The sequence below is a fragment of the Fukomys damarensis genome, unplaced genomic scaffold, assembly GCF_012274545.1.
Source record: "Fukomys damarensis isolate Sample0158 unplaced genomic scaffold, DMR_v1.0_HiC HiC_scaffold_21, whole genome shotgun sequence".
Classification (NCBI taxonomy): Eukaryota; Metazoa; Chordata; class Mammalia; order Rodentia; family Bathyergidae; genus Fukomys; species Fukomys damarensis.
Genome location: NW_022900933.1, coordinates 37,844,905 through 37,857,170, shown reverse-complemented (window position 1 = coordinate 37,857,170; position 12,266 = coordinate 37,844,905). Strand labels below are relative to the sequence as shown.

The 12,266-nt window shown below is 58.2% G+C and overlaps 1 protein-coding gene across 5 annotated transcripts in view; it reads right to left on the bottom strand.

Annotated features, from left to right (window-relative positions):
• Evl (Enah/Vasp-like) overlaps positions 1-12,266 on the bottom strand; it is a 96,050-nt gene that overhangs the window by 10,153 nt on the left and 73,631 nt on the right. For 3 of the 5 annotated variants that reach the window (XM_033766799.1, XM_033766800.1, XM_033766798.1), the window contains 2 exons: positions 2,925-2,988; positions 1,238-1,299 (listed from right to left, as the gene is read on the bottom strand). In XM_033766799.1, coding sequence (XP_033622690.1) covers positions 1,238-1,299; positions 2,925-2,988 — 126 coding nt within the window. Of the gene's footprint in view, positions 50-1,237; positions 1,300-2,924; positions 2,989-12,266 lie in introns of all 5 variants that reach the window. The other 2 variants (XM_033766801.1, XM_033766802.1) reach the window with 1 other exon arrangement.

Genomic DNA, 12,266 nt, shown 5'->3' with positions numbered 1-12,266 from the left:
AGGGGCGCGCTGGCTGCAGAGGAGGGGTGCCCGGGGGGGAGGATGGGCCCTGAAACACAACAGGGTGCAGTCAGCCTAGGACCTGCTGCTCAGGGGGATGGAGAGCAGCCCAGGTTCGCCCTTCCAGGATGACCCGGGGTGAGCCCGCCCAGTTCCTGTCTCTTCTGCATATGGCCTGACTGGCCCACTCCATCACACGTGTGCCTGGCAGTCCCTGAGCTCAGACTGCCTCCTGCTTCAGCCTCCTTTGTCCAGCTGGACAGGAAGCACTCTCATGGCCAGCACAAGCTATGCCTCTTTCCTCCTCTGATCCTCATAAGTACTTAACATCATCCCGTGTCTTGGCAGAAATTGGTCCCTGAGGTGTAACTGGAACATTTGGGGGCTATGGCAGGAATCTGCGGGCCCCAGGGCTGAGGGGGACATGGGTGAGGGGCAGTGCTGACAGGGACATCCATCCAGCCACCATCCTGATACTGCCTGTGCCTCCACTGTGTGTCAGGCACAGTGCCAGGCCAGCCCGGGCTCGCCCCATGGTGCTCAGTGCCTAGCAGGGAAGTTGGCAAACCCCACTGGTGGGTGTGAAGCCGTGGTGCCTGTGATAGGGCTCCTGCCTTGCCAGGAGCTCTAGAACCAGCAAGGACAGCAAGGGGACAAGGGTGTGGGGGAAGAGGGTTCCTGGAGGGACAGAGAGGAGAGACTGGTATGCAGGGAGGACGTTGGTGGGATGACTGCGGGACTGAGCTGTCCCCAAGCACAGGGAGGGCGGGCCAAGGACAGGCCCCACCTGCACGGGGACCTGAGGGGTGGTGGGGAGAGGGTGTTGGGGCACCTGGGTTGGCAAAGTGGGACAAGGCTTCCAACACATTTTGGAGGCGCCTGAGACGGAGTGGGTGACACCACTCAGTGACCGAGAGTCCTGCTCCCCTACCTCAGGACGAGGCTAGGCAGCCACTTGGGCAGTACCCTTGGCTGAGTGCCTAGGCCCTCCCTGGGGAGTCTGCTGTCCCCACTAACCAGGATGCCTCCTCGGTGCCCCCAGCGCCCCACAGTCCAGGTGGCCGCCGCTCACCCCGTGCTTCAGGACAAGTGTTCATCAAGTGTCTGTGACCCTGGCTGGATGTGGGCAGGGACAGTGCCCGCATGCAGTGGGTGTTCCAGGTATGCATGGGGCTGGGTGAGGAGAGGGCCAGGAGCTGGCGGTGAGCAGCGGTTTGGCACAGAAGGTGGTGCTCACCTGTGGCCGAGGTCCTTCTCTCCAGAGACTCCTGGCGGTGCTGCTGCTGCTCCATCACTTGTCTGGAAAGCAAGCACAGCGGGCTTTGGAGCTGCTTCATGGGTCACTGGGGTGCTGGCAGTCTCCCGAGCTCCAGCACACTTAGCAGGGAGCAGCCCCCCAAGCACAGGTCACTCCTGGCCGATTTGATTTCAGTCAGTGGTGGGATCAAGCTTGCCCAGCTTTGGGACCGTGACCCCTGTACCAGACTGGCCTGAGGGATGGACGGATACCTGTGCTCAGTCCTCAGCACCTGCTGAACCCCGGGTCAAGCCTTAGGCACTGTGGGCTATCCTGGAAATGTACACAAAAGCCACAGCCCACTGTCTGCACAGACCAGCTACCAGCCCAGGTCTGTTCAGAGGATGTGAGGCACAGCAACAGTACATGGCAGTGGAAATAACAGCCCCTCTTGCAGCAGAGTGGCCTTTGGGTGCTATGAACAGCCAGCTGAGTGAGGGCAACAACAAACTCCAAATGCCTGCCATAAGCCCAGCGGAGTCGGGGCCAGCTCTGGCTTGGTTCTCCGCTAGGGTGGGTGTGGGCCAGGTAGCCTTGGTCTGCAGCGGGCTGCGGGTCTCTGAACACAGCAGGTGCTCAGCAGAGTGGGACGGAGGCTAAACACGTGAATCTCACACTGGCAGGGAGCTTCCTGCTGCCTGTTGCCCATATCTAGCTTCGTGCTCACGGGCCAGCCACTTCCCTTTCCGGTGGGAACACAGGAGCCACCTGTTCTGGGTTCTGGGCTGGGGCCTGCCTTAGGCCTGAAGAGGAGGGGAAGCCCCTGGGCCAGTAAGGTGGTGTAGGGCTCCAGCAGCATCTAGTTTGCTCCCCATACCAAACTCCACCCACACTCCTGCCTCCTCCCCAGGAGCCACAGACAGAAAACTCAGTAGATGAGAGCATGTGAAAATGTTTAAAGATCAGATCTGAGGTTGTGCTAGTGTCGCCGTGAAAAGAGAAACTCCTCTGCTTGGAGCCATCACTCAGTGGCACCCCAGCTGAAATGGTTGGCAGGGGGACTGGCGAGGGTCCCATGGGTCACAGCTGGACACGAGGGGGTGTTCTGGTTGGAGCAGGCAATTGGGCTCGGGCCTTGGGTGAAGCAAGGAGGGACTGTGGGTGTTTAATCAGCTCTGAGAGAACAACTGGGGGGTGGTAGGGAGCAGCCACCGTCTCTGTGCTTGTACCTCCCATCTGATGGGGCTCACTCCTTTGTGCCCCACGCTGGCGGAGGTGCCCTGCATGACTGCCAGCCCTGTTAGGCTCCAGCCCCTGGCTGACTCTAGGCCAGCCATTTCCATTCTGACCCTCAGTGGCTCATCTGGAAAACAGTAACTATAACAACAACCCAGGAGAGGGAAGTGTTAGCGAAAGTGAAACAAGGTATGCAGAGACCTTCCTCAGGTGCAAAGGAGCTGGCTCACTTAGGAATTGGCACAGTGAATCTCATAGCTGAAAGGACTATGGGAAACACACACCTGACCAGAGACAGGGAGCGGAAGGGTAACCTCATTTCAACGGAGACAGTGCCAGGCCTTCCTGCTCTGCCTGTTATCCCTGTCCCGTGTGTGCCCAAGCTGAATGCTGTCCTTGCTCACCGCAGGGAGCCCTGGCTCCATGGGGAGGCTGCTGGGTGTGGGGTTACCTTCTCTGGATGTCCATCTCCTCGGGAGAGGGGCCATTCTGCACCTGACGCTGGGCGGAGGGGCCTGCGGGGCAGAGAAGCACAGAGCACAGTGGTCAGCAGAGGGAAGCCCAACAGACTGGTTGCAGTACCCTGGCCCCTGGCCACAGGAGGGATGCCGGATGCCCATCCTTGGAAGAGTGTGGCCTCTCAGCCGCGTAAGACCTCGGTCCCAGGCAGCCCTTCCTTCTCCCTTTCATGTGGCATCTCCCTCTGAGCCATAAATAAACTGGACCCAAACTTTTACATGGTTAAAGAACTGTTCCTTTTAGCTGTTGGCTCTGCCTTCCCTTCAGATGGCTGTTTCTGCTGTTTCTGCTTCCTCACCAGCTCCTGTCTGCTCAACCTCCTGATACTGACCCTGGCCTCAAATCACCAGAGTTGGGAGTGCCAAGCAGTGAGGGTGGGACCTAGGGCATTGCACATGCTAGGCAGGTACTCTAGTGCTGAGCTATATTTCCAGCCCTTTTAAAATTTTATTTTGAGACAGTGTCTTATAAAACTGCCTGAGGTGGCTTTGAACTTGTGATCCTCCTGCTTTGGCTCCTGAGCAACTGGGATTAGAAGTGTGCACCACCATGCCACATCCAGGGCCTCTGCTGCTAGGCTGACTCAGGCCTGGACTTAGACTTGCATTGTGAGTCAGACTTGTTGTGGGACTGGGTCTCAGCAACTGTGCCACTCCTCATCTGGATTCTGTGCTTCCACAGCTCAGTCCCTCTCCTGGAGACCTTAAGCGGCTCCTGGTCTGAGGACTGGTCCTCCCCTGGTTGTGGCAAGATCCTCTGCATCTGGACTGGGCTTCCTCCCACACCTTCAGCCAGCTGGTCCCTCCAGAGCGTGAGGGGGCCGGCAGGGGCCCAGCCCCTCCAGGAGGCTCTGCCCCTCTGCTTAAGATGATGTCAAAATCAGTTGGAGTTTTGTGTTACAGAGCTGGAAAAGAACAGCTGGCTGCACGAGGCTCTCCACTCTTTTAGTGATTGATTGACTTTTGCTTGGAGCTGGTGATTGAACCCAGGGCCTTGCCAATGCTAGACAAACACTCTGCCACTGAGCTACATCCCCAGCCTTAGTTTTTATTTTATGACATGGTCTCACTAAATTGCCCAGGCTGGCCTAGAACTTGTGATCCTCTGGCTTCAGCCTCCTGAGTAGTCAGGACTACAGGAATGCACCACTGTGCCCAGCTTCTCCATTCTTTTAATGAAGAACCTGTTGGACTGTCTTGAGTGAGCAGGTTCCTTAGCCTTATGAAGTATAATCCCTTTGTTTCAGGGGTGGGAGTGCAGGCCCAGGGAGGGAAGGGGGCTGGACCGTGTCATGCAGGTTGTCTGTGCAGTTGTGAGAGCCCCCAGTTCCTGTCCCTGCACCCTTGGGCCCAGGCAGAGGCAGGGAGAGGGTGGCTCCTGCCAAGCAGGCACCGCTCCCTCAGGAAGTCTGGGGACAGCACACCTGCAGGGCTCCCTCAGCACAGCCACTGCCCAGGTGGGAGCAGCACGGAGGAAGGCTCCAGCTTCCAGGCCGACTTGATGGGCACCTCTGCCTCGAGGTGCCCTTAGTCCAGCGTGCCTTGATCCCACGCCCACAGGCCTCTCATGGAGTCCACAGCCTCCTCCCTCACTGGTCACTGTCCTCCCTTCTGCTCCACAGCCCTGGCTCCGCCAAGGCAGAGGTGTGTCCCTCATTGACTCCAACCTGGTGCTCACTGACGCTTGGTGGCTTGAGGATGCTCAGTGCTGGGGAAGGAGCTGGGCGGAACCAGCATCCCATGAGCAAGCTCAGATCCACAAGCATGGCAGTAGGTCCCACCGTCCCACAGCTGCTACCTGGCTCCGGTCCAGGTCCCATTGAATACGGGACACCCAAGGAGTCCTTGGGTCTCTGTGGGTCAGGATGTGGGGGATTTAGGAAACCAGGAGATGGGGTAGGGGGCTGGGCCCCAGCCTCAGATGCCTAGGAAAGACAGAGGTAGAGGGAGGAGCGCAGGGTGGAGTCTGTGGCTGGAGAAGGAGAGGAGCCGAGTCCCCTGCGAGACGGACACCAGGAAGGGCAGTTTAAACAGTCACCAACGCTGGAGGTCACACCGTGGAGCAGTGTGTGGTGCCTCTCACTGGCTCTGCCCCATGGGGCCTTGCTAACAGTTGCCTAGGCTACCTTCCAACCAGCCACTTTTGCTGAAACCAGAGACCCCCTCACTTTGGCCTGTGCATGTGTCTGCCGGGGGACATGTTGACAGTGGAGGCCAGGAAACTCCACTCTCAGATCATGTTATACCATTGTCTATCCTTCTCCTGGTATTGGAGGTCCAACTTAGGACCTTGGGCTTGCCAGGCAGGCCCAGCACCTCTGAGCTACATCCCAGCCCCACTGCCACTTTCCAAACCTGTGTCCTGGGCAGAGCTGTGAAGACGAATCGCACCTGAGCAGATCGCTGACTATGCTGCCTCGTATCTGTCCCCTGCCTCGGTGCCACAAACAACCCCACATCACACCTTGGGGAGGGGACCGAGGTGCTTGGACCAGAGGCCCTGAGAACAAACTGTTGCAAAACAGCACTTGGGTGACTGGCATCGTGTGGGGTGCAGCAGGCCAGTTCGGAAACACACCTGGTACTTGGCCAACACCTTTTCAGAGGGCTTCATTCGTCCACCTGCCACTGGTGCGGGGAGGCAAGGGATTCCCACCCAGGGCACCACTGTCTGGAGATGGCACCTGGGGTGGCAGGAAGTGGGGGGAGAGTGGAGAGCAGCCAGACCCGGGTGCTCCTCGGTCTCCAGGGCGATGAACCAGACGCTGTCAACACGCTCCACCGCCCTGGGCCCACATAGCTGGTGGGCAGGGCAGACGTGGGCCTCGGTGGCCGGGGGTGCAGTGCACAGCTGCTCCTGGGACCCCCATGCTCACCATGACATGTTAGATACACAGGCAGAGAGAGCAGCCCCTGGACAGTCCCGGCCTCGGTGTAGGTCACTGAGCAACATGTGAGTGTGGGGCTCAGAGAAAGTGACCGCAGATATGCAGCCGATGGCAGAGCTTGAAGTCAGTGGCAGGGACGGGCCTGGCCCTGCTGAGCCTCAGGTAAGGCCGGTGGGATACTTAGGTCACTGAGGGCCACGGCACTTGGACAACAGAACAGGCTGTGGAGGGAGGGAACTCAGGCCTCCTGAGTGGATGGAGACGCCATTCCAGCATCTCCTAGGATGCTGGCAGGATGGAGAAGCTGCCACGGCCCTCAGCTGAGGACTGAGAGAAAGTCCTCCACTGCTCTACCCAACGGCAGTGGGGCAGGACAGATGGGGGAGGAGGAGGCCCAGGGCCAGGAAGACAAGCCCTGCCCTGGTGCACGCAGGCCTTTCTTGGACACTGGCTGTGGCTCTCAGCACCTGCCTGCCTTGCCGCCTCAGTGCCCCCCTATGAGGCACTGGGAGAGGGGCCAGGAGAAAGACATGGATGTGCAGGGCGTATGGAGCCTGAGGGCCACTGTGTGATGGGCCTTGGGAGGACATGGTCCCTCGGGGCAGGAAGCCTGCCTGGAGGCCGGTCGGGATCAGGGGTTTCTCAGGTCTGGAAGTGGGCACTGTGCTCTGTCCCCTCTGCCTTCCTCCCCACCTGGGCCCCCCCCAGGCTATGCTGCTGTGGACTGCACTGAGCAGTCCTGTGCCGTGGCAGGTCCTCCCCCTGGGCTCAGTCTCCTGTAAAGCAAGAGGGATGGAATCTCTGCAACTCAAAGAACAAAGGAAATACACCGAGACGCTGAATGGCTATCTTGGGATGGTGGGATTTTCCTTTTTGAATGTGCAAATGTGCACACATACCCCGTGTTACCCCCAGGACAGGTAGGCAGCTGGGAGTCCCGCGGGGGGACAGCTGCTCTGTGATCCCACCTGAGGGTTCTGGCAGTCGGTTTTCACCCACATGGCCTTTCCCTGACCACCCACACACCGATGTGCCGTGACAGGGGCAGTCTGAAGTTCTAGTCCAGGCATCCCCATGCCTCCTGAAAAGACGGAACCTGAGATCCGGGAGCGCCAGAGGATCAGCACCTGCTTGGTGACGCTTGACAGAATTTCTGGCCGGGAAACAGTAGCCACCTAGTCTGAGCTGGGCAGAGTCCCAAGCTCTCCCAGGTCCTCTCCCTCTTCTCCCTCGGCATCTCTTGGTCCAAACCCGTCTCCTCTTTCCAGGAAGCTCCTCCATCTTGCATGGTGATGGGTGGAGCTGCCCCAGACCTGGGCCCAGCACAGCTTCCCTGTAACAGCGAGGCCCCGTGATCCCCGCGGGCACCACTCCTATCCCAAGCAGGCAAGTGTCCAGGTGGGCATGGAGCCTCTGACCTGGGCCGAAGTCTTAGTCTGGCCACTTTCCTAGAGTCACCCGGCCAGGGCCACCTGGGAATTGGCCACAGAGCTGGGACCAGCACCCAGGAAAGTGCCTCCCAGCCTGAGCTGTGCCCCACAGCATCCTGATGCTCAACCCTGGCCAGATGTGCAGTTCTACTTCCAAGATTCGAAGACAAAAGTAGCCAGAGCCTGTCTCCCATGCTCAGCACAGCAGCAGGTGCCACCCAACAGGACCCTCCCCATCTGCACACCAGTGTGGCTACAGAGGGCCCTGGCCTCATCTGTACCACGGGAACTTGGGCTGCAGTGGGCCGACACACTCCACTCAGGTTATCAGCACCTGTGGACGTATCAGCTTCAGGACTGCAGCCAGACCTGCAGACCTGAACCCTGGCTGGGGTGGGGCGGGCAGTCACAACCCAGCTCTCTGGTGGCCAACGGGGAAGGCTGGACCTGGGAGCCTGGCTTCCTGTGAAGCAGGACATCACTGTACTTCTGGGACAGAGAAGCACCGAGCAGCCCTGCAGTCACGCTCCCACAGATCACAGCAGAGGCTGGGTCCCTGCCGTTCCTATGAAGACAGCTGGAGGCCCAGAGCTGCCCTGGTGCCAGTGAGCCGCATCCATTCCTGGCCCTGCCTTCTCCTTTCAAGGAAGGGGGAAGGGTCTCAAGGCCCAGGGACAGGCCAGGACCTGCACAAGGTCACATCCAAAGTAGGAACAAAGTGAGGCTGGAATCCAGCCTCCAGCTTCAGGCCAGAGCACCCCATTGGCAGGAAGGGGCCCACTCAGGCCACCTCCACAGGAAAGCTGATTTGTAGACAACGTCTTTGTTTTTCTTTCTCCTAGTTCCTTCTTTTTTCTTTTTTTGAGACAAGGTCTCACTCTGTATCCCAGGCCAGCCTTGAACTCACTATATAGTCCAGACAGTGATCCTCTTGCCTCAGCCTCCCAAGTGCTAGGATGACAGGTGTTCATCACCACAACTGGCTTTCTCTTTCCCAAGAAGCCATAAAACCAGTCTGAAACCTCAAAGAGCATAAACTATAACAGTCACCGGACACCCCTTCATGTCTGCACAGCACCTCAGCTCTGAGGAGTCAGCTGCAGATACAGGGTCAGGAAGGGAGAACGACTTCTCCAAGGAGGATGGTACCTTCTGGGAGTCCAGGCTCCGACTGAGCCAGCCATGCCCACTGGACTTCAGGGCAGGCCCCCCAGCCTGCTGACAGATGCTTTTCCCCCCAACCCCACAAGTGGGAGTGAAAGGAGCAGCTCAGGGCAGCAGAAGGACAGGGAGGCACATGCCCTCATCACCTACAGGTCACTCTGCAGAGCACGGTGCAGGCACAGTGACAGAAGCAGAAACAGTGGAAGGTCCACTCCCCGCTGACCATTGCGGGCAGGGCTCCCAGGCACCGTCCGCGCGGTCCCTCTCGCATCCCAGCCACTTACCTCCCGTCCTCAACCGCTCAGCCGGAGCAGTGGTAACTGATCTGTGTGCAACTACACACGGGCTCCGCGTCAATCTTTAATGAGCCTCCCGCACACCTATGAGAGCCCGCTTGTCCCCAGGCTCTGGCAGGCTCGGCCAGAGGACCTTGCAGAGCCCTGGTTCCAGGATACAGACAGGGCGAGAGCAGGCATGCAGCCCATACCCTTCTGTCAGCACCCGAGCTGGGCATGGGCGGCTCAGGGCCCCACCAGCAGCGAGAGGGAGGCACTGGTGGGCGATATCCTCATGGCCCACTCAGAGGCTTAGTCCAGGGTGTGACAGCCGAAGACTAAAGCCCAAAGGAGTCTTGCTGTACACACTGGGAAGACAAGCCAGGCTGGTGGCGGAAAGAGGTGCTGTCCTTTTCTGCTTGTGAACAGCAGGGGCCAGCAGTCTCAGGTCAATGGGGACACGTCCGGAATTAGGGACCCCATGAAGGACACAGTGCAGAAGGAGACCCCAAAGGCCAGGCGCAGCCTCTGCCCAGACCTCGAGCTCCCAAACCACCTTCCTCACCATCAGCCCTGACCCCAGTCCCTGGAGGACACATCCTTGTCTCCCTCAGACAGACAGTGCTACCCGTGCAGCCATTGCCACAGAAGCTCAGGGTGGAGCTGCCTCCGTGGATAGTCAGACAGCTACTGTGGTTTTCAGGTGACAAAAACCTTTTACAGACATGGCTCACGCTATCCTCACAACACCCCTGTGAGGTGGGTGTCACACAGCTCTCACACATGAGAGTTTCGGAAAGGCGGAGTGACTGCCAAGGGCACGGCCCGGGCACGGTGAGTTGGAGCCCACATGTGGGCTCGGTCTGCAGTGCAGAGGGAGATGCGCTCCTTGGTCCGGGCGGGCGGCGCTCAGCAGGCCAAGGTGACGGGTGCGATTTCTGTGTGAGACAATTCCATTGACCATGTCCCTCAATCACAGATAGCACCCCTCACCTTGGGCCCAGATCCACAGGCTGCTGGCTCGTAGACTTCCTCTTGGCCTGCAAGGGAGGACGTGAGGTGGGGAGCATGACGAGCGCGACACGCACAAGGGAAACGGAGGGGCCTGGCTTGCGGGCTCACGCACCACACACCTCTGCAGGGGGACAGCGGGGCGCCTGCCCGGAGGGGCACCCAGGCAACAGCAGCTAGCAAGAGGCCGGATAGTGTCCTGGGGCACGCCCAGGACAGCCCCACAGACAGAGTAGCACAAAGGGCATGCAGAAGGTGGCAAGAGGAAGCCCAGGACCCACCTGACAGGCGACAGGTGAGAGTACCGGTGCCCAAAGACAAGGCAGACATGGAGAGGCTTTTGAGGGGCAGCCGGGGTGAGGTGAGGACAGGACAACTAGTTAGGGCTGGCCCACCACACCAGGGCAGAGAAGGAAGGTGAGCACTCGGGGTCGAGGTGGTGACAGCGGGATATTGGTGCTGTGGCAGAGATGTCTCAAGGCTCAGTACCTCTCAGAGCCAAGGGTGAGAAGACGAGCCAGGCCCAGGGTGCCCTTGGGCACCCCTGTCAGACAGCAAGCTGGCTGTGCGGCCCAGGATAAAGAGGACACTTCCTGCTCAATCTGACCAACGCATGAGTAGGAACAGATGCGGTGCTCACGGCTGGGCAGAGGCAGAAATACAGCCCTGTGGGAGTTCCTGGGAGGGCGTGAAGCTTGCCTGGGTGTGATGCGCTGCGAGGGTGGGTAAGTTTGAAAATGTGGGAGATGTGAGAGGGCCCAAAGGGCCAGAGACATGGCTAGCACAGTGGAGCCTGAGCAAAATGACAGGTGTCCCAGCAAGCGGGAAGGTGGCAGAGGCCTTCCTGCCAGGGAGATACAGTCCAGTATTTCTTTTTTCTTTTTTTTTTTGAGGGGAGAGGGAGTTGATAATTTCTAACAAAAATTGTTTTATGTGAAGCAAAAGTTAACCCAACTTCAAAAATCTCTCAGACTCAGCCACGCTCCCTTCCTTCAAGGGTAAAATGGAACTGGGCCTGATTCCTCACACAGGGGTTTAGAAATCCCAATCCTGGGTCCATTCTGTGGCCTGCTGATGCTGCCAATGCTGCCATGGGCCTCTGGGCACTGATCGGGGGGACCATGCTTTGACATTCCCAGTTTACACTATTGCAAGTAAGCCAGGCAAGAAAAGGATGAGCGTTCTGTTCCAAGAGGCCAATAAAAACAAGTACTTCACCCCACTGTAACTCATCCAGCTGGATCTCTGTTAAGCTACTGGGTTTTTCCTCTTCCTTTTGCTGGGATGCCTCAGATTAGCCTGTGTAACAGCAGCTGCACTAACCCCAACTCTACAAGCAAACTTGCCCCTGGCGGTCACACTTCTGTCCCCCAAACCCTTCACACCAGGCCTGAGACTCCGAGGCCTTTCCACATACTGGCTGAGGTGGGGTTCACGGTGTCTGCGCGGGCGCACTGGGCTGACGCTGTCCGCTCCACCCTCTGGAGGACCCCACATCTGTGCCTTTTGCTTCTGTGCACAAGGGCGCTCAGCCTCTTGGCCCCCAGGCGCCTTCCCGGGCTCCCAGTCCACGGGCTGCACCTGGGCCTGGACATCTGCCTTCTGTGCGGGCAGGGCCTGGGGAGGACAAGAGCATCTGCTGCATCCTCTCCTGACTGTCCAGTCACTTTGGGCCCTGTCCGCCCGGAGGGAAGGAGATGGTTATAAAGTGGCTGTGGCAAGTTTTGAGAGGACCGAATGTGGCAGAGCAGGTGGAGGAGCAGCCCTGAAGGACACGTGCCAGGCGCCCTGTCCCGTGACTGCCACTAGCTTGGCGCCCCATCCTGTACAGAGGGGCGGCTTGCTCAGGGCCCAAGAGGGAAGCGGAAGTTTGGAAGCAAAGGCAGCCTGGGTCTCAGGGTGCGTTCTTTACACTGTCCTGTGCTGCTTCTACTCCACCCCTCAGTCTCTGGGGAGGAAGAGCCATATCCCCATCCCAGTCTTCCTCAGTCACATGGGTAAGTGGTCTGGCCACTCCCCGCTTCCTCCCTCTGGGCAGGGTTCGGTTTTCTCAGTTAAGGTGGGCCTGGCCGGATAAGACTATAGTGCGAGAAGGAGCCAGTCCCTCTCCAGAACTTCTAGGACAGTAGTTCCTCTGCCTCTCAGACCCCTTTCTCTAATAAACATTTTATTACATTCTTCGTATTATTCTGAAATGAAATTCATGGCTTGCATAGCACATAAATTATTTTAAAAATCCATACAATGCCTCGAGTGTACTATAAAGGAGAGAGAGAATATGAATTTTTAGGGGTGGACGCCTGAGACACCCCTGAGACAATGCTGGAGGTGGGGTTTTTCCCAAACAGAAAATAACTCTCAGTTAAGTTACAAACAAAATCGAGCATAATATTCTTTCTTTTTTTGGCACCAGGGATTGATTGAAGTTGGGGCCTTGTGCTTTTGAGGCAGGTGGCAGAACCACTGAGCTAAATCCCAGGCCCATTTTTTTTTTTTTTTTTTTTGTT